This window comes from Littorina saxatilis, linkage group LG9 (assembly GCF_037325665.1).
Source record: "Littorina saxatilis isolate snail1 linkage group LG9, US_GU_Lsax_2.0, whole genome shotgun sequence".
Taxonomy (NCBI): Eukaryota; Metazoa; Mollusca; class Gastropoda; order Littorinimorpha; family Littorinidae; genus Littorina; species Littorina saxatilis.
The window spans coordinates 46,346,535-46,369,257 of record NC_090253.1 but is presented as its reverse complement, the minus strand read 5'-3'; the positions used below and the strand labels follow the sequence as shown (position 1 = coordinate 46,369,257).

Sequence of the window (22,723 nt, the reverse complement as noted above, 5' to 3'; positions counted from 1 at the left end):
GCTGGGTAGCATCGGGTAAATTCTTTCTAGTCCCAACCAATATGGGACTCCCCCTAACCCGCGGGGGGTACATATTTGCACCGTTCCGTGACATGTGGGACGAGTTCATGAAGAACTTGTCCCAACATTATGTCCCAGGCTGCTATGTGACTGTGGACGAGCAGCTGGTGCCCTTTAGGGGACGCTGCAGCTTTCTGCAGTACCTGCCATCCAAGCCGGATAAATATGGCATAAAAGTCTTCTGGGTGGCAGATTCTCAGTCCAATTACTTTCCATTGAAGGGCATCCCTTGTTTGGGGCGAGCAGCTGGTCAGCCAAGGACTATCAATCTGGGGCGCAATACTGCCATTGATCTGGTCACGCCTTTCTTCAAAAGTGGGCGAAATGTCACATGTGACAATTACTTTACAGACCATGTCCTCACGGAAACACTTCTGAAGAATGACTTGACCACAGTTGGCGTTGTCAGGCAGAACAAGCGGTTCTTGCCAGACTCCTTCGAGAGTAAATAAAAGTTGCCTCTCCATGATAGTCGCTTCATGTTTGACAAGAACCATACACTTGTACAATACCAGAGCAAAAAGAACAAGCAGGTTGTGTTGATCAGCACTATGCACGACACTGGTGTCATTGATGCAACGCCAGCAAACACAAACAGAAAACCAGAGATAGTTCTATTCTATAATGACACAAAAGGAGCTGTCGATACAGTCGATAAAATGGCACATGGTATATATAATATATACACCATAAAGCGCAGAACGCAAAGGTGGCCAATGGTCATGTTTTTTAACATCCTTGACCTGTCCAACATTGCAGCTCGTGTCATCTGGAAGCTGCGTTTCCCAGAGCACAAGCTCTCAAAAGATGACGAGCGTGCTCCATTCATTAGGGCCATCAGTGAGGAACTTTTATAGGCTTACATAACACATCACCCCACCCCTCCCCCCTCCCCCCCCACACACACACATACACGCACGCGCTCACACACACACACAAATACACGCAAGCACACGTGCATTCACATCACACACACCGAACAAACACACACACACACAAACACTCGCACGTGCGCGCGCACAGACACACACACATACACACTCACACACACACAAAGGTTAAACACACGAGTCTCCACACATAAACGTTTTCACTGCAATGTATTACTTTGGTTTTCAACAGTACGTTATTCATGACTCGTTATCTACAAAGCCGCCATTGATTCATCACCATCTGAGCGATCGAGAAGAAGAAGAAAGAAGATTCATCACCACAACCGGGTTGCATAAAAGTGCTCTTTTAGACAAAACAATAACTTTCAAAACAATATCATCACTGAAAATACGCACAACAAAATTAAATAGCCCATTTTGGAGTTACCCCCACACACACACACAAACACACACTGGCACACACACACAAACACACTCACTAACACACAGACGCACACACACACACACACAGAGAAATATTTCAACTTGGACACAAAATAAATATCAACTGTCTTGTTGCATGCTCTCTGTGCAGCTTTGGAATTCCTGGTCTCTTTTCCCGCAAAAAAACCATGATCACATGATGTATGACTCTCTTGGAGAATATGGGTCGTGGAGGACCCGCACCATCGGTTGAGGAATAAACACTTCGGGGCCTCTATAACAAATATGGGCCATGGACGACCCGCATCGTCGGTTATGCAAGGGTTTATGTGTGTTCTGGCGAAGGTTAAAAATGAAACCAGCGTTGGCCTGGAACAAGACAGTTAATGCATGAGCTTTGCATTCAAGCAAACACTATCGAAAGCATAACTAATTTGTTTTCCTGAAACCACACAGAGTGCTTGTTCAAGAACCACAGATGAGGTATACTTGATATCCAGATTAAAAATGAAACCAGCGTTAAACAAGACAGTTAGTGCATGAGCTTTGCAGTCAAGCAAACACCATCAAAAGCCTGATTAGTTTGTTGTTTTTGTTCTGGAACCAAAATCGAACAGGGTATAGGCCTGGTATCCGTTACGGCAGGCGTGGAACTGTTCCCGTCTTCCAAGCGGGCTCTGTTCAGCGGGTTCTTCAGCACCCTGTGGTGGGCAATGTGCATCGCCAGTCTCGCGCCCTTAGCCTACCTCCTGAGGTCCTACTCGTGGAGAATTCTGCAGCTAGCACTGTCCTGGGGTCCTGCTCTGGTGCTTGTACTCGCCATGTAAGTTGAACTGCCTACATTTTGCTTCAAGCTTTTGGCAAGGTTTTCCACGGATTTCATTTTGCTTTAGGCTTATTAAGCTTTGACATATACGTGGGAAAACCAAAGCAGACACAGAAAGAAAACTCGCGAAGAAGAAAAATTAGGCAACTGTCACGATGCTAAGTACAAGCAACGAAAACATGAATAATATGCTGAGCAGAGAGGAAGTAAGTGTGACAACTCAGTCAGTCCGTTCATGTAATGTAAGATTCGATTTTGAAACTAACCATGCTTGACAATTGGACCCAACATATTAAAACCAGCAATCTTAGATTCCATGCATGCTGTTCCATGTTTTCACGGCCCAAGAAAGAAACAACTTTATCGACCTGCACAACATTCGAAAAACAACCGGATTAGTAGACTGAATTTGTTAGAGTAACGTTATACTTTAAAGATTATTTTGTCATTATTCCAGTTTCATCAAGGAACCCGTTCGATGGCTTGTGGCCAATGGCAAGATCGACGAGGCAGAAGAAGTGCTGAAACAAGCTGCACGATTGAATCGTAAAGACCCTCAAAGCATCCTCCACGTTTTTCACAGCCTCAGTCGGCACGAATCAGAGCCACCTTTACTTTCAGTCAACGGAGAGAAACATCCCCTTCCCGGAGAGACCACAGCGAAAGAAGAAGAGAAGCAAGGGCCCAGAAGTTCCTTCTTTGAAGAAGGTGAAGGACATCATCAGAAGGACTGGACAGGGTCTGTGGAAGTCTTGGAAGAGAAACTCAGCTTCCTTGATCTTCTCAGGCACAGGCTGCTGAGAAAACATATTTTGCTGTCTGTCTTTATATGGTAAGACAATATTGTAAGGGTTACTCCTAAGCCCTAAGCCTTCTTTTCCTATTTCTGAATGTTGTTGTAAAGTATTGTTACTTTAGGTCAGTATTTTTTTTTTAAAGGAAGATGCAAACAAACCGAGAGAGAAAGAAAGAGAACAAGAACAAGAACAATTCTGTATTTAACGAGGGTAATAGAGTAAGCAGTGATCTGCTTTTTTACATCTGGCCCTCGCCCTAAAGAGGGACTAGTCTAAAATTGCTAAAGAATAAGCAAGTAAAGAAAACTTTCTTTCTTTCTTTCTTTATTTGGTGTTTAACGTCGTTTTCAACCACGAAGGTTATATCGCGACGGGGAAAGGGGGGAGAGGGGATAGAGCCACTTGTCAATTGTTTCCTGTTCACAAAAGCACTAATCAAAAAGTTGCTCCAGGGGCTTGCAACGTAGTACAATATATTACCTTACTGGGAGAATGCAAGTTTCCAGTACAAAGGACTTATCATTTCTTACATACTGCTTGACTTTCTTTCTTTATTTGGTGTTTAACGTCGTTTTCAACCGTTCAAGGTTATATCGCGACGGGGAAAGGGGGGGATGGGACAGAGCCACTTGTTAATTGTTTCTTGTTCACAAAAGCACTAATCAAAAAATTGCTCCAGGGGCTTGCAACGTAGTACAATATATGACCTTACTGGGAGAATGCAAGTTTCCAGTACAAAGGACTTAACATTTCTTACATACTGCTTGACTAAAATCTTTACAAACATTGACTATATTCTATACAAGAAACACTTAACAAGGGTAAAAGGAGAAACAGAATCCGTTAGTTGCCTCTTACGACATGCTGGGGAGCATCGGGTAAATTCTTTCCCTTAACCCGCGGGGGGTAAGTAAAGAAAACTACTACAACATGATTATAATAAAATGAAAGTAAGAACATATCATCAATTTACATACAATACATTGCTTAAATGAAAAATGTAAGTTCATTTGACATGAGTTAAGAATTATAGAGTAGATTGCACTGACGCAACAAAGCTGTAAATGCCATGCCCATTGACATACACTGCATTCGAAAAAAATCAGTGTATATAAAAATAATAATACATTGTTAAAAAGCACCGGTTGTTGGTTTTAACAACCATTCTAGCGACAACAGATGTTTATTTAGACTTCATGAGATAAGACGTATATCTGGTCTTAAAAACGTTTGTGCTGCTAGAGAGAGAGATGTCGAAGTACAAAGCTTTCTATATACCGAAGCATGCACGATCGCGCAAAGTTCTCGCTTCTGGAAGTCCGATAGGGAGTCCACTGCATTAATTTTGTCAGAGTCAGGGATACCTTGACTCACACTGCACACCAATACCATGCATCATATAACATCATGATTTGATCAGACCTTCAGTCTGTTGTTTTCTTCCGTGTGGTGACAGATATTGTAAGTCAATAAAACGTGCGTGACGGCCCTTTTCAGCACTAGACAGTCCAAGAATGAAAAAAAAACCAACACAACGGTGTTTGAAACTGTTCATCCTAAGTAAAAGCGGACTACTCGAGACACTATTCTCAGATCTTCTTCCAGTTCTTCTTTTACAACTCGATCAGCGTACCGATCTTTGCTGATCGGGGGTAATGTCCGAAGACGAAATGGCATGTTTCTGATGCTTGGTCATGCTGTCTGACTGGTCGACGAACCAGCGTGTGCTGAAATCATACATGAGCACAACATCATCACGTTTGCAGTACAAACTCTGAGTGCCAATATGTTTTTCAAGTACAACAGTATCAAAAGATTCATTTCTTCTTCTTTCGCGGAGAACTTGAGTCTTTGTTTACGGCGGTCTCTCAGTTCGGCACTAACCAGCAGCTTGATGTGTCTGATGTTAACACCTCTTTCAGACGTTATCTTTTCCATGTGTGCCAGACTCTCACTGTTGTCGTCTGTCTGATCATAGACCATTTATCTTGGACCGCCAACTAGCTCTCTCTCCGCTCTTTCTCTCTATTACGAGGTAGTGGCCTCTCGCATTTAGGAACCTACGCTTACATGGCCTTTCAGAAATCAGGGGGATGTCATATCCGGTGTCGATTGTAAACATGGACGAAGTTGCCGAGGTAAGTTCTGAAAATGCTAAAATAAACTCAGCTAAAGTGCATATGGAACATGTTTTTCGATGAGTTTTGTTAAGTTTAGTTTGGAGTTTTGGAAAATCCAGTTCATTGTCACCTCCCATTGTCACAAATAACTGGAGCGTGCTTTCTTTTCACCGTCTTCGAATCGCTGGCCTTTCAAACCGGACGCTAAGCGCCCCTGAAAGTCGAGCGTCGTAACCTCGAAGGGTCACGTGATGAGTTGGCGGTCCAGGCTATTTGGTCTATGGTCTGATTTACCGCACTATCATGCGAACAGTCTTTGGTCTGCCAACCACTTGCGCCCAGTCCGTGAAGTAGCACGCCTTTTCTTGCGGGCGTATCTGTGACGGGGGTTTGCCGCCTCCACGCGCCCACTGGTAATGTCGACTCGCCATCTTGTTGCTCTGCGGAGTTGAAGCGAAGCACGACGACAGGTTTGTCGCCTTCGCCTGTCACCTTCCAGGAGATAAGAGCGTGGTCCGCGATAATGGTGGTCAGAATAGACTCCACAGTTTTAGGTAGGCCTAAAACTGACATCTTAGTGGCTGTTGTTGCTGAAAATGTTGAACTTTTGTCACAGCAAATGTGTTCGTCGAGATCGAGAGAGAGAGAGATCGAGAGAGAGAGTGCAAGAATGCTCTTATTCCACGTGAAAGGCGCTTGATCTTTGGCACGTGGCCAAGTGAAAGCATGCTCATAATTCAACGTGAAAGCGTGAATGTGATGATGAGAGTCGTTTACAGTAGAAGGAGCTGGGTATAGATATATTTGACTTGCCTTGACGTGCGCTTTATTTTTTTCTTTGCACACACACACATACACCCACACACACCCACACACACAAACACACACACACCCACCCATCCCACACACACACACTACACACTACACACACACACACACACACACACACACACACACACACACACACACACACACACACACATAGGTTTGTGGATAGCCTGATCTACAACGCCCTGTACCTGATGTCGGACCAAATGGCTCTCGACCTCTACACCAGCTTCTTCCTCAACTCTCTTGTCGAAGGGGCCTCTTGTATTCTTATGGTCTTCATGCTGAGCAGGTACAGTTTGAATGTGAGGGCTATCTCCCGATATTATAGCCCCCTGGGAGTGACGTCATATTCTGATGTGAGGGCTATCTCCCGATATTATAGCCCCCGGGAAGTGACGTCATATTCTGGTGTGAGGGCTATCTCCCAATATTATAGCCCCCTGGGAGGGACGTCATATTCTGGTGTGCGGGCTATCTCCCAATGTTATAGCCCCAGGGGAGTGACGTCATATTCTGGTGTGAGGGTTATCTCCCGATATTATAGCCCCCTGGGAGTGACGTCATATTCTGGGGAAAGAAAAGTTTGTTTTTAGTTTCATCGAGTGTACTGCAGTTACCTGGCTGCAGACTTTCCATCGCTCGGAGTTTAGTCAAGAAGTTTGTTTTATGTTTGGTTGGTTAAATGCTTGATCACTTGTTTAGTTAGTGAGTGAGTGAGTGAGTGATCGAGTCAGTAAGTTAGTTGGTTGCTTGGTTGATTACTTAGTTAGTTGCTCGGTTGGTTACTTGCTTGGTTGGACATGTGCTCAGTTGTTTGATTGAATGTAGACAAAATGAATTTAAAGAGATCTCGGTTCCGACCTTGAGCCCGATGAATTAAATAGTGGGGAATTAAATCATATACCCGCAACAATGAACAATGAGCAATGAGCCTGGATACGTTATGTGCACAGTGAGAATTTTATTTATTCAACTAAATTAGTAAAACCCTGGCCAGATCTGAGATGGACAGCCGAACTGCTTTAACGAGATGGAGTCAGTTTGAAAGTAGACTGCTTACAGAAATAGTTGCACAGCCGAACTGCTTTCACGAGATGGAGTTTGAAAGTAGACTGCTTACAGAAATAGTTGCACAGCCGAACTGCTTTCACGAGATGGATTTGAAAGTAGACTGCTTACAGAAATAGTTGCACAGCCGAACTGCTTTCACGAGATGGAGTTTGAAAGTAGACTGCTTACAGAAATAGTTGCACAGCCGAACTGCTTTCACGAGATGGAGTTTGAAAGTAGACTGCTTACAGAAATAGTTGCACAGCCGAACTGCTTTAACGAGATGGAGTCAGTTTGAAAGTAGACTGCTTACAGAAATAGTTGCACAAGCATGACCACATGTGTGTACTGAGCACTGCACGTCTGAAGTTATGATCTATGGCGGGTAGTTTGGGTGGAGATGATGATGATGATGATGATGATGATGATGATGATGATGATGATGATGATGATGACGATGGTGACGATGGTGACCATGGTGATGATGATGATGATGATGATGATGATGATGATGATGATGATGATGATGATGATGACATAGAAGTTTGGGATGTTGTTTTCTGTGTGCGCAGATTTGGCAGAAAGCCGACACTCGTTCTCTTCCACATTATCGCCGGTATTGGCTTGATAGCTAGCAGTGTGTGTTCCCATTACAAAGGTACTGCGCATAGTATAGTATAGTATAGTATAGTATAGTATAGTATAGTATAGTATACTTTATAGTATAGTATAATATTGTATATATATATATGTATAGTATAGTATGGCTTAGCATAGCATATAGTGTAGTATTGTATAGTATCGTATAGTATATTAAAGTATAGTATAGTATAGTGTAGTATTAGTTTACTATAGTATTGTTTACCATAGTATGGTATAGTATGAATAGTGACACAAAACTGACAGAACATTTTTGTGTCGCTGAGAAATATTGTGTTTGTTATTTATGGAGGGCCAACCAGAGTGTTCAATCAGTGAGTCATATTATTCAACAGTGTCTGTCTGCATGGATGGCTGGATGGCCGTGGGACCAGTGGCCCCTTGTCCTAAATCAACGCGATGTAAACGTAACCGAGTGTCGGAACACAATAATCACCTTTGGAGGCATATAACCCAGTCAAACAGGATTAAGAATGTTAGAGCTGATTTCTATGCCCTATAAGTTGTGGGTACGCAAAGGTTCCCAGGAACATAATATACAGAAACAGCGGCAGCCAGACCCTGTCACAAACAGAACTACAATTCACAGGTGTGAGCGACGTAGAAACCGGCACGGTTGGCCTAGTGGTAAGGCGTCCGCCCCGTGATCGGGAGGTCGTGGGTTCGAACCCCGGCCGGGTCATACCTAAGACTTTAAAATTGGCAATCTAGTGGCTGCTCCGCCTGGCGTCTGGCATTATGGGGTTAGTGCTAGGACTGGTCACATGGTCCGGTGTCAGAATAATGTGACTGGGTGAGACACTGACTGATGAAGCCTGTGCTGCGACTTCGGTCTTGTGTGTGGCGCACGCTATATGTCAAAGCAGCACCGCCCTGATATGGCCCTTCTTGGTCGGCTGGGCGTTAAGCAAACAAACAAACAAACAAAAAAGCGACATAGAAGAAACGTCGAGCTACGTACACAAAGCTCGCGTTCTTCCACGGTCGACAACTGCAGAGTCTGCCTTGAAGGGTGACGCAGTAGTCTCCCTGTCTCATAAGCATAGGAGGGAGTGGGGGCGGGTGAGTGAAATGAAAGTTTTACGCCCTCACGGCAAAGCCATTAGGGGCATGTTACACGGGAAAACCCGGCTTTGTATGAAAATAAAAAAATAAAAATGCGGGGGAGGGGGGGGATGTAGACAGCTGGCTGCCGGCTGCTAGAGGAGACCTGAAATGGGCTTGGGACCTGGTTGGGTCGTCTTGGGTCAGTGCTGAAATGGTTACTTTTTTGGCTGTTGGCCGAACGGACACCCGGGCTTCATATTTTTGCATGCATGTATTCGTGTTTCCAAGGCCTGAGGCTTTCGCTGTGACCCTGGGATCTTTATCGTGCGCATGCGTGCACACGGGGGTGTTCGGACACCGAGGAGAGTCTGCACAAAGTTGACTCTGGGACACACATCCCGCGCCGAACTTGGGGGTTGAACCCACGCGGATAGTAACAACCGGTTTTAAAGCCAGCGCTTCTACCGACTGGGCAAACTCCCCCCCCCCCCCCCCATTTGTTGGGGTCAAGAAGTTCCATGGAGGCGGGGGGTATGGAGTAACTCATAGTGTTTTGCTCAGAACATTCCCACCCATGCAGAGCCGCGCTATGGGTACGCATTACCGTGAAGCTGGCAGTGGGCGGGTGAGTAGGCTGGTAAATACCGTTGTTGTTGCTGTTTCCACAGACGTATCGGGTGTACACATAACCGGTACGGTCGTCTCCCTGCTCGGCAAGATGGGAATTGGTGGAGCTTTCAATACAATGTACCTGTTCACGCCTGAGATCTTCCCGACAAACATCAGGTATGAAGTATTTTATTCGTGGGGGCGTGGGTGGCCAAGTTGATATAGCGCTGGGCTTGTTTTCACGGGCAGAGTCCAGGCCGGGACGGACACGGGTCAACGTTGAGTGCAGATTCAAAAGCAGTATCCATGTCCCAGCCCCTGGTCAGCGCTGTGACATTAAAAGTCTCGGTCATTCCATCATAATTGCAGGTGGTTGACTACGCCCACATCTGGGTAGCGCGACTCTTCTTGCTGCTAGTTTTCCACTGAGAGGAATCCAGGAAGCGACTCCAATGTTCCAGCAATTAAATTTTGGAAAAAAAACCAATGAAAAGGAAAAATAATATTACTCTAGGCTTGACTCCACAGGGCTCTAACTGCCTGAGCTTAGTCGACTTGTCCATGGTATTGCTGCCATTGGTGCCGGTGTAGGATCCGGTCCGGTCCCCCCTCTGAAGTAGTCCCCCGGGGGACCAATTCGTGGCAAAAACTGCTCTATAATGGTCCCCCCTTAGACATCCAGCCTCGTTTTTCTTGTTACAATGTTAGTAACGTTACCAGCAATTTCAGAGAAAAGAAAGGAAAGAATCAGAGACTGCTTTCATTTCTTCTTATCAGTATTTATTTATTATTCATTTTATTTCATGTGATTTTTCTTTTGAACGGCATTATAAATCAGATCTATTTTATTTTCTGCAAAATATAGTCAAACAAAGAGATTGCTGTCTGTGCACTACATAATACCGGACGAAGATATAGATTGAAAATGGCTTGAATGCCTAAGAAAAACGAGGCTGGATGTCTAAGGGGGGACCATTATAGAGCAGTTTTTGCCACGAATTGGTCCCCCGGGGGACTACTTCAGAGGGGGGACCGGACCGGATCCTACACCGGGTTTGGCTATCAATGGTAACGGGAACGTGACCGGATCACATAATTGTCACATAATTGCTCAATCAGACAAGGCTGTCTCGTTCTCGCTAAATGAAACATTGCTATTCGAACCGCTGAATGGCTGACAGACTATTTGATTTTAACGTTCTCTCATACCTATTCGCCTATTGGGAAAGGGGGGGGGGGGGGGGGCATGCATTGGTAATACGCTGATGCTGTGATATTTTGATTCCAACAATCACTATGTTCTTGCGTTATTCGACTCGCCGGCGTTAGGCTTGTCTAATCAAATTACCGAGGTACCATCATGAGGGTGAAAGGCGAGAGATGATGCGTGCATGTGTTTCAAGTCCTGAGAGTTTTCGCTGTGAGCGTGGGATCCTTATCGTGCGCATGCGTGCAGAGTGTTCAGTCACCTCGAAGAGTCTGCACACAGTTCTCTCTCGGAAATAATGTTGTTTTTTCTCTTGCCCAGACCTGACTGAAACAGTGTATGTGTGTGTGTGTGTGTGTGTGTGTGTGTGTGTGTGTGTGTGTGTGTGTGTGTGTGTGTGTGTGTGTGGAGGGGGGGAGATGCGAAAAGAGCTTACACTGGAAGACCGTGAACAACGACTAACGGGACGCTTAATAGATATGCTTTAAATAAATAGTAGTGATAAAGCTCATTGGATAAACACAAACATTCCGTGTTTTGATATATATAAGGTTCGGGTTTATTATGTTTTGAATAATGCATTTGCCTCTCTTATATTCAAGGAATCGGGCTCTAGGAACATCGTCCGCTTGTGCAACCCTTGGAATGATGATCTCACCTTATGCAAATATTCTGGTAAGTTCTTCCAATGACATGAATGAAACCATGAACATCGTCATGATAGTGTATGGATGGCATCCTAGTTGCTGCAGTAGATCTTGCCGGCACATGGGACATCCTGTTTAAAAAAAGTCGCAACTAAGAAAGAATATGAATTATGAGCTTGTGTTAATACGTGCTTCAGCCTTTTGTTCTTGAATTAATTAGTGCACTAGCATGTGCAATTATGTTTACTGAACATTTTGTTGTTGTGTAGTAAAGTTAAATGTTATATGTTGTTTCATTATACATTTTTGTTTGTTTGTTGATGTTGTGATTGACCAATTAACACGAATTTCTCCTTCGAGATAACACAGTGTTCAATATCCATGTTCTCCTCCTCTTCTTTAATATCATCCACCTCCACCTCCGTGTCACCACAGTGGTACGTAAAAGACCTCGGTCATTCTGCCATAAGTGCAGGTGGCTGATAACACCTAAACACGCACCCACCTGGGTAGCGCCACTCTTGTTGCTGCTAGCTTTCCACTGGTAGGAAGCGACCCACATTTCCCAACATTGGGATAAAACAATAAAGTAAAGTAAATGAAATACAGTGAAATGTTTTGCAGGCAGACTACGCTATCTGGGCGCCAGGAGCAGTGTTCGGGGCTTGCTGCGCGCTGGCCGTACTGTGTCTGCTGGCTCTGCCTGAAAGCAAGGACAGAGAGCTGCCACAGACCACGCATGACGTGGAAATGTGGTATAATGACGTCACTTCCACTAAAAAAAAGTATCGCTGTTGCGAGAGAAGCGGCCAGGAAGAGTCGGACTACGAATTATATCAAACCAAGTAGTGTACCAACATGTTCTGTTCAATAAATCCAAAGGAAAACATTTCTGTCTTCAAACAGTTTTCAGTTTTGATGACTGGTGGATGTGTGAGCATTGTATGTAGTTTTTTTTAAATTTTTTTACTTTTTTTTTTTACATGTAGCCTATATGCTGTACATTACAGGACATCACCTAAACAAGGGGACTAAAACATAAAACAGAACACACTTGGACAATTACAACACGCCTGGGGTGGGGGGGGGGGGGGGGGGTGATCAGAGCTTGGCGGTCGCAGTATCAAAAATATGTACATGTAAAACAAGAAATTCCTCCGAGGTAGGAAAAACACCCCCGTCCTTAGCATTCTCACTGCCACCAACTGAGCAGGCACTGCTAACAAGTGTGGTTATTTCCCTTTGACCATTAATATGTCCCTCTATAAGTCCTTGTAGAATCTTAATCCACCAATAACTCCCTAACCGTGTGTTTGACTGGTCCCAATTTTTGTAAGGACCGTCTCAGGAATGTATAGAACCTGTTCACCAAGTTTGGTGACGATCGGTCCGTTCATTCTTGAGATCTATATGCGAACACAAGCAAACAAACAAACAAACACATCGAGCGAAACCTATACACACCCCTATACCGGGGGTGTAAAAAGCATTGTAGGTTTACTGTTCTGAAGAAAACAGCTGACAGACGAAATGCACAATTTTAAATAAGGCGTTAAATAAATCACTTTGGATGCGTCAGGCTGTGCACAGCTGCAAGAAGCGTTAGTGCATTTGGCTACTAAACTCTTCAAAATTATCTGTCTACTGTCTGCCTGCCTGCCTGCCTGCCTGTTTGTTTGTCTGTCTGTCTGTCTGTCTGTCTCTCTGTCTGTCTCTCTCTCTCTCTCACGCACACACACACACACACACACACGCACGCATACACACTGCCACTCACCCACCCGCACACACATCTGCATGTACTCGCACACAAAACAAGTATCACACAACGTCTGTCTGACTGCCTGTCTGTCGGTCTGTCTGTACGGTTGTCTGTCTCTTTTTCTCTGTCCCCCTCTCTCTCTCTGTCTCCCTCTCTCCTTTCTCTCTCTCTCTCTCTCTCTCTCTCTCTCCCTCACACACACACACAAACACACAGACACACACACACAGACAGACAGACACACACACACACACACACACACACACACACACACACACATCTGCATGTAATCGCTCACAAAACAAGTAGCACACAACGTCAAACAAGTACAGGTAGGTTAACTTTTTGGGGTAATCTTGAACTTTAGTGTGTTAAATTCATAGCTCAGAATTCAGTGGCATTCTTTACTTATTTTTGATACAAGTCCCTGTAAACAAGCCAAAGAACATTTGTCGTGAAATTAATTGACGGATTGAGCTCCAAACTTAAGCATAATTAATTTGGTTGTTTGATCAACGAAAATGATGCCAAAAGGCTTACTTTTTCAACCAAGGGATATCATTTACACGACAGAGTTACATCCCCTGTCGCAATTCACGGATAGTTCCGTATAAATTTGACGCATGTAAACAAAATGCAATCGTACACAGGTACAGTTCATTCCGTGACTTCAAAGGGATCTAAAAATGACTTGGTTCTGCAAATTTGGAGGCTTAGATGCCTCTGAATTCTGAGCTCTGAATTTAACACACTAAAGTTCAAGATTACCCTTTTTTGTATGTGCAATATACATGTCACCCATTATTAAAGAAAAGGGGAACAGATTTGATGTTGAAAATATCGACCCATTACTTTTTAAAGTGGCATTTGTAAAGTCTTTGAAGAATGCGTTCAATCACGAGTTTTTGAATATTTCATGTTCTTGAACCCTACCAGTCCGGATTTATTCCAGGAGATTCCACCTTTTTGTCAAAATTGGCACGGTATGAAAAATCCTCATTTACTGAATTGGTAGGTGGTTGGAACTGTATTTTTAAGGCCGTAGCGGAACGGTGTGACTATGTAACTGCATTCTGATCATCATCGGTCCATGCCGTATCGCTACCGGCACGGTTGGCCTAGTGGTAACGCGTCCGCCCCGTGATCGGGAGGTCGTGGGTTCGAACCCCGGCCGGGTCATAACCTAAGACTTTAAAATTGGCAATCTAGTGGCTGCTCCGCCTGGCGTCTGGCATTATGGGGTTAGTGCTAGGACTGGTTGGTCCGGTGTCAGAATAATGTGACTGGGTGAGACATGACGCCTGTGCTGCGACTTCTGTCTTGTGTGTGGCGCACGTTATATGTCAAAGCAGCACCGCCCTGATATGGCCCTTTGTGGTCGGCTGGGCGTTAAGCAAACAAACAAACAAACAAACCAAGAAAAAAGCTGGTCTGTCAACAAACATCCTAATATATTGTTTTGCGTATTTAATTTTCTTTCTTGCTTCCCTTAACCATTGTGTGTGTATGTGTATGTGTGTGTGTGTGTGTGTGTGTGTGTGTGTGTGTGTTTGTGTGTGTGTGTGTGTGTGTGTGTGTGTGTGTGTGTGTGTGCTTCAGCAAAACAAGCTGTGTTTCACACCGGTCTGCGAAAGAGTGTCACCACAAGATACAAGATACAAGATACAAGATATTTATTCACCAATTTTGCAAAAGGATTTCATCTTGGCACGGCACGGTAAAAATAAAATAAAAACCAACCAGACACATATGCAGACACACATCACCATGCATGCATACATACGTACATTACACTGTCATGCACACACAGACACAACTCACACACACACACACACACACACACACACACACACACACACACACACACACACACACACACACACACACACACACACAATTATTTACATTCTCACACATAACCAGCCACATATCTACATCACAAATTCACATCGTCGCCTTGTAAACGTAAAAACCATATCAGTTTAAAAGGGGTGCCAGTAATATCAATACAACATTAGTGAATACTAGAACAATACCTAAAATTTATAATCCATTTAAAAGTAAGTAGTACATGTAATTATTATCATTTAGTCAGATCATCACATAAAATTATATAATCATGATCTAGACAGTTTAAAACAACAGTATTAACAGACTATCACAGATCCACTCAAGCACCTGAACTTAGAGTCGCATTGCACAAAACTACTACCATCACAGAACTACTCCAGCACCTAAAAAATAAGGACCATTCCACATTGCACATATTTCCACTATCACAAGTTATGAGAACAGTAATGGAATGCAGTGAAAGGACTAAGTAACAAAAGAACCCCCCCCCCCCCCCAATCCTATAACTACAGTATATTACAACGTCTTCACTACAGGAGTTGTCAGTACAGCATGGGGGATGAAGCTAGAGCGAAAGCGACTAGTTCTGGCTTTCAAAGCTCTGTAGCGCCTACCAGATGGAAGAGGCTCGAAGAAGTGGTTTGCCGGGTGGGAGGGGTCGCGAACAATCTTTCCTGCTTTTCGACCTGAGCGCAACTCAAAGATAGAGGCAACGGAAGGGAAGTCACAGCCCGCGATTTTGGAGGCTGTCCGCACAATGCTCTCCAGTAGCTGTTTCTCTTTCTCAGTGGTGCTGCCATACCAGACCGTGATAGAAAAACACAGGGTGCTCTCAACGACTGCGCGATAGAACTGCGCCATGATTTGCTGTGACATACGGAACTTGCGCAACTGTCTCAGGAAGTGCAGCCGCTGCTGGCACTTCTTAATGATGGACGTGGTGTTCCCGTCCCATTTCAGGTCTTCAGAGATCAGTGTGCCGAGAAATTTGAATGAAGAGACCTGTTCTACAGCTTCCCCATTTATTTCAAGGGGCAAGATGGGGTCTTTCTTTCGTCGAGGGTCGATAACGACTTCTTTTGTTTTAAGAACGTTTAGCTCGAGATCATTTTCAGAGCACCACTCAACCACTCTTTGAACCTCCCCCCGGTAAGCGTCCTCATTGGAGTCAGAAATCAGGCCTTCAATGGTGGTGTCGTCTGAGAATTTGATTATGTATGTGGATGGGTGAGCGGAGGTGCAGTCGTTGGTGAAAAGGGTGAAGAGTAGAGGGGACAGAACACAGCCCTGCGGGGCACCAGTGTTTAGAGTGAGTGAGGCAGAGAGTGAGTTGTTGAGTCGGACGACCTGAGGACGGTCAAGCAAGAAGTCTAGAAGCCAGTGGCAGAGAGAGAGAGGGACATCGAGACCAATCAGTTTGTGGAGGAGCTTGTGAGGGATGATCGTGTTGAATGCGGAGGAATAATCAATGAACAACATTCTAGCGTAGGTGCGAGGGTTCTCAAGGTGCTGCAAGACAAAATGAAGACCCATGGCGACGGCATCATCGACGGACCTGTTGGCTTGGTAAGCAAACTGGAGTGGGTCAGACAGGTGACCCGTGAAAGCCCGCAGGTGCCGCAGAATCAACCGCTCCAGGACCTTCATGATGACAGATGTCAGTGCCACAGGGCGGAAGTCATTCAGCTGAGTTACCTTGGGCTTTTTGGGGACTGGGACAATTACTGAAGACTTGAAGCACCGTGGCACAGACATCTGCTGCACAGAAGTGTTAAAAATGTCAGTAAAAACAGGCGCGAGCTGGTCAGCACAGGACCTCAAGGTCGATGTTGAGACAAGGTCAGGACCAGAAGCCTTTCTTGGATTCTGTTTACGGAAGAGACCCCTGACCTCACTCTCCTGGATGGTAAATGCCGGCGCCAAAAGAGACGCATCGTCAGGGAGAGGAGGGCGGTAACCGAGTGAGGGGTTCTTCTGGTCAAACCTACTATAAAACACATTCAGTTTGTCAGGTAAGTCAGGGTCAACATTGTCTGAAGGCGCAGCCTTGTGCTTATAGTTTGTGGCCTGCTGGAGGCCTCGCCAGACCTCACGGGTGTTGTTCGAGGAGAAGTGGTCTTCAATCTTCTGGCGATAGGTAGTCTTTGCATGGCGGATCTCACGTTTGACCTCTGCCTTGGCCTGCTTGTACCGCACCTGGTCGTCGCTCTTGAAAGCATCGTTCTTAGCGTCAAGTTTGACCTTGACCTCACGACTGAACCAGGGCTTGTTGTTACCATATATGCGTACAGTCTTAGTTGGAATGCAGACCTGCTCACAGAAGGCAATATATGAGGTAACAGTATCAGTGTATTCATCTAAGCTATCACAATTGTCCCTGAACACGCCCCAATCCGTGGCCTCAAAGCAACCTTGCAGCGTCTCGGAGGCCTCACTAGTCCATTTCTTGACCGTTTTTGTAACCGGCTTAACAGCCTTGAGTCTTTGTCGGTAGGTCGGAGTGAGAACCACCATTGCATGGTCGGAGTTGCCGAGGGGTGCTCTGGGCACTGCACGATAAGCGTCTTTGATTGTGGTATAGCAGTGGTCAAGAGTGCTCTTATTTCTTGTGGGGCAGTGTACATGCTGGTAGTATCTGGGCATAGGCTTACGCAGGCTAGTGTGGTTAAAATCGCCTGTGATAATAATAGCACTGTCAGGGTAGGCCGTTTCAGCTGCAGTAACATGAGTGTACAGTTCATTCATGGCCTGAGGGGCGTTAGCCTCTGGTGGTACGTACACGGCAATGAGAACAACGGAGGAAAACTCACGTGGCGAATAGTGCGGCCTGCAGTTGATTGTCAGATGTTCGAGACGTGGGGAGCATGACTGAGAGACCACTGTAACGTCCCTGCACCAGCGATCGCTGACCATGAAGCAAACACCACCACCCTCCGCTTTTCCAGACAGTTCGTGAGAGCGGTCGCCACGGTAAACAGAGTAGCCAGGGGGAGTAACCGCTGCGTCAGGTTTGTCATGCTTGAGCCAGGTTTCAGTCAGACATAAAACAGAAGCATCGCTAAATTCACGATTAAAAGACAGTAGGTGGAAAAGTTCGTCGGTCTTGTTGTTCAGAGAACGTACGTTGGCAAGGACGATGGCAGGGAGGGGGGGGCGGTGGGCACGTCGCCGAAAGCGGACCAAAACACCGCCACGCCTACCACGCTTACGTATCGTCGGGCGCCTGTGGTTCGAGTCAGGCAAAAATGGTGGCAGTGAGCTCGAGGGTGTAGGCCTATTCAAGGTCGGGTCAGTGACGACAAAATCGTCTGAAGTGTAGAGAAATGACGGCTTGTACTCACAAGACGAAGATGCCAAAATGTCCAGGAGATCTTTGCGGCTGTATGCAATCACACTTTCAGTCATTCCACTCAACACAGCCCGTACAAACAGGACAACAATCAGCCACCGTCGAACCATGTCGCCATACAACGGCGCCATTTTTAGAAACTCACTAACTCACCTATCCTGTTCGACTTGGTCTACTCTGTCGGAGGAGGATACGATTTGTTTGTTTGTTTGTTTGTTTAACGCCCAGCCGACCACGAAGGGCCATATCAGGGCGGTGCTGCTTTGACATATAACGTGCGCCACACACAAGACAGAAGTCGCAGCACAGGCTTCATGTCTCACCCAGTCACATTATTCTGACACCGGACTAACCAGTCCTAGCACTAACCCCATAATGCCAGACGCCAGGCGGAGCAGCCACTAGATTGCCAATTTTAAAGTGTGTGTGTGTGTGTGTGTGTGTGTGTATGTGTGTGTGTGTGTGTGTGTGTGTGGGGGGTGTGTGTCTGTGTATAAGAGAGAAAGAGAGAGAGAAAGAGAGAGTGAGAGAGTGGGTGTGTGTGTGTGTGTGTGTGTGTGTGTGTGTGTGTGTGTGTGTGTGCGTGCATGAGTCTGTACTCGTGTGTGCGTGTGTGTGTGTGTGTGTGTGTGTGTGTGTGTGTGTGTGTGTGTAAGAAAGACTGAGAGAGAGGGAGAAAGAGTGTGTGTGTGTGTGAATGTGTGTGTGCATGTCCTAGCATGCACTAACCCCATAATGCCAGACGCCAGGCGGAGCAGCCACTAGATTGCCAATTTTAAAGTCTTAGGTATGACCCGGCCTGGGTTCTAACCCACGACCTCCCGATCACGGGGCGGACGCCTTACCACTACCCCAACCGTGTATGTGCGTATGACTGTGTGTTTTGTGTGTATGAGATTTGTGTGAGTCAATGTGTGTGTGTGTGTGAGTGTGTGTGTGTGTGTGTGTGTGTGGGTGTGTGTCTGTTTGTATAAGAGAGAAAGAGAGAAAGAAAGAGAGAGAGAGAGAGAGAGAGAGAGAGAGAGAGAGTGGGTGTGTGTGTGTGTGTGTTTGTGCGTGTGCGTAAGTGTATGTGTGTATGTGTCTTTGTTTGTAAAGGTGTGTATGTCCGTCTGTCTATATGTGCGTATGGGGGTGTGTTTTGTGTGTATGAAGTGTGTGTGAGAGAGTGAGTGAGTGCGTGTGAGTGAGTGTGTATGTGTGTACGTGTGTAACTTGGGGTATGTGTGTGTGTGTGTGTGTATGTGTGTGTGTGTGTGTGTGTTCGTGTGTGTGTGTGTTTAAGAGAGAGAGAGAGAGAGAGAGAGAGAGAGAGAGAGAGAGAGAGAGAGAGAGAGAGAGAGAGAGAGAGAGAGAGAGAGGTTTGTCTTTCGCTGGGGTATGCAGTGCCTTGGCGTTGCACATCTACTTAATTTGTAACCTGAATTGCATCGCATTCAGAAACGCCAGAAATAAAAGGACGAAATCGCACAGTAAGAACCAGGCATGATGAAAAAAACACTAACTCGTCACAGAAGCAAGGGCATTGTCAAAAAATCACGCCGGAAGTAAAGACCCTGCAAAGATCGTCTCTTCCGCTTTCCGATAGTTGCAGAGGGCGCGCGAGGAGTTGGCGATCCTGTCTATTTATATGTCGCATGTAGTAGGGTGACCAGCGGGGAACAACATTCCTACATCCATGCGGTAAAATGAACGCGCTTCCAAATAAAGTTTGACAAACCTTGTAGCCTTGCATCTGTTAAAACCCAGCTGAAAACATATCTCTTCCTGAAAGCATTTGCTAAGCTTTTCCAGCTGGGGTGCTTGATTAGTGCCTGTTTTACAGTAGTGTGCCGTGTGTGTGTGTGTGTGTGTGTGTGTGTGTGTGTTTTGCTTGTGTGTTTCTGTCCATCCTCTCTCTCTCTCTCTCTCTCTGCGAGGGCGTGATTGAAGACTCTATTCCCTCCAGCGTGTGTGAGTGGTGACTGTCAGTGCCACGTAATCCGTGTAATCTGCCCGCTTCGCCTGAACGGAGTTGTGTTTGTGTCAGGCTGACTGAGCTCGTTTGTTTAAAGTCGAGTGTTAGTGCAGAGGTCTGTGACGCTATTGTGAGACTTTACCATATTGTGTTGCAAGACTGCCAGCATAAATTTGTTGTTTGTGTTTATAGTTTGAACTGACTGTCGTGTTGCTTTTTTCGTGACGGTTGTTGTTTTGCTTTTTTCATAACAGTTTCTGTGTATGTGTTAGTTATTGTTGTGTGTGTTTACTCCTTGTTTTATTATGCTCAGTGTTGGTCATTTAAATGTGTATCACCTCTATAATAAGGTCCATGATGTATGTGCCTTCCTTGCAAAAGCATCTCCGAATTATCATTTATTTGGTATTATTCTGAATCAAGATTAGATTCCAGGGTTTCCGATAATGATATCGCGATTTTTGATTATTGTGTTGAAAGGCGAGACCCAGAAATTCAAGGGCAGACCGGAATCGCGGTATAATTCATGACTCAATTAAAAACATTACGCGTAGACGCATAGACCTGGAACCCAGCGCAGTAGAATGCATTTGGTTAGAACTCAAACCCAGAAAATCAATGGCCCCTCAATTCGTGTGTTTTTTTTAAAGAATTCCTGCAGCAAATTTTGAGTGGTATGATCATTTTGTACAAATGTTAGACAATGTTTACAATAAGAGCAAACACAATGCTGACGTTCTGTTGCTTGGCGATTTTAACATAGACATGTTAAAGTCCCATCCCAGCTGGGAATCAACTACTCAGTTATTTGGGCTTAAACAGCTTGTAAAGTCACCCACAAGGGTAACTTCAACGACGTCTACATTGCTCGATCATATTTACACGAATAATCCGGACACAGTCTTAGGTGCCTGTGTATCCGACCTAAGTGTAAGTAATTATAGTCCTGTAAGCTGTTCCAAATTGATGAAGTTACCCAAGGCAGAATCAAAAGGTCACACCTATATTTCATACAGGTCTTTTAAGCATTTTAATCAAGGTCTCTTCTTTAATGATTTGAATTGTACACCTTTTGCTTCTGTGCCCAATTTTACCGATCCTAACGAGGCACTTGAAGCCTGGTATTCCCCCTTTATCGATGTAGTAAATCGACATGCACCTGTGAGGCGGAAACGAGGAAGACATCCTAAACTTCCTCCCTGGTTAACCATTGATATTATCGAAGCAATGGCGTATCGCGACCAGTTAAAGACAAACAAATTATTTGAAGATTATAAAAAAGCGCGTAACAGAGTAAAGAATCTTGTGAGAAACGCGAAGCGATCATATTTGAATAAACTTGTGGGTAACAGCAAAGACGTTTCAAAAGTCTGGCGCGCACTGAACACGTTTTTAAAAGGCAACTCTTCAAAATATAAAGGCCAACGATTTTAAGGAAGCAGATATTTCCGCCGCAAAGTGAAACTGATTTGAAAGAATACGTTATTCCTTTGATGAAACATATCCTGGATTGTTCAGCAAACACACACACACACACACACACACACACACACACACACACACACACACACACACACACACACACACACACACACACACACACACACATATCACGGACAGTTTGCAGTCACAGAATACCCAACACTGGTGCATTGCATGAATAATTTTGTTTAATTATTCTCAAATGCTAAAACAGGTGTACTGCTACCGTCAGCGAACTTCATGTCTGTTAGAATGATGCATCGACGTAGGTGGTACTGCCTGAAAGAGAAAGTATGATACGTATCTTGGTTAACATCATAAAAGGCGATACACTGGAAAACAGCAACATATCTGAACTTAGAGAAATAATCCTATGGAATAGTTGGCTACTGACGGATTTTTTTCAAGCCGTTCTTGTCATAACTGTGGTAAATGCACTAATAATAATTATCAAAAACAACCCAACGGCCCGCACAAAATAACAATGACCGAGACGTTCAGTAATTCCTTCGCGTGACGTCTAACCCTCTTACGCCATAATGTGACGTCTTCAAATGACGAATTGTTAAAGTTTCTACCACAGACATACACACGCACACACGCACGCACACACGCACGCACGCACAGACAGACAAAGTTTATAGCCAGAATTTTGAGGAGCACATGGATCGTCTTCAGATAGTGTTTGACAGACTTCGAGAAGTAGGGTTAAAGCTGAATCCCAAGAAATGCTGCCTGGCTAGAAGTAGTGTAGAGTATCTGGGGTACACCGTATCGGGGAAAGGCATCGCTACGTCAGACGCTAAGATGAGATCTGTCGCAAACTGGCCAACACCTCGTACACTCAGGGAGCTGCGATCATTCCTTGGATTTGCCAGTTATTACCGCCGATTTGTTGAAGGTTTTGCCAAAATATCTCAGCCACTCAATAACCTGGTGTCCACCACCTATCAAAAGGACAAAGAGAAGAAGGGAAAGAGCAAACACCTCTCCCTTGTAAACGACTGGGATGCTAGATGTCAGCGGGCTTTCGTCGAGCTGAAAGGAGCTCTCACTGCTGCCCCAGTCCTGGGCTACGCGGATTTCACCAAGCCATTCGTCTTAGAGACAGACGCAAGCCTGGATGGACTCGGTGCAGTTCTGTCGCAAGAA

The 22,723-nt window shown here is 45.1% G+C and overlaps 2 protein-coding genes across 3 annotated transcripts in view; one reads left to right on the top strand and one right to left on the bottom strand.

Moving 5' to 3' along the window:
• Positions 1-12,059, top strand: part of LOC138976246 (solute carrier family 22 member 15-like) — a 20,787-nt gene extending 8,728 nt beyond the window's left edge. The window contains exons 5-11 of the mRNA XM_070349078.1: positions 1,994-2,199; positions 2,660-3,034; positions 6,105-6,239; positions 7,573-7,658; positions 9,376-9,493; positions 11,126-11,198; positions 11,795-12,059. Of these exons, the coding sequence (XP_070205179.1) occupies positions 1,994-2,199; positions 2,660-3,034; positions 6,105-6,239; positions 7,573-7,658; positions 9,376-9,493; positions 11,126-11,198; positions 11,795-12,019 (1,218 nt within the window). The 3' untranslated portion in view covers positions 12,020-12,059. The remainder of the gene's footprint in view (positions 1-1,993; positions 2,200-2,659; positions 3,035-6,104; positions 6,240-7,572; positions 7,659-9,375; positions 9,494-11,125; positions 11,199-11,794) is intronic.
• A 9,682-nt stretch (positions 12,060-21,741) lies between these two features.
• The window catches only part of LOC138976244 (uncharacterized), a 197,598-nt gene continuing 196,616 nt past the window's right edge, over positions 21,742-22,723 (bottom strand). For both annotated transcript variants that reach the window (XM_070349076.1, XM_070349075.1), the window contains exon 5: positions 21,742-21,850. The gene's annotated coding sequence lies outside the window, so the exon portion shown is untranslated. The remainder of the gene's footprint in view (positions 21,851-22,723) is intronic.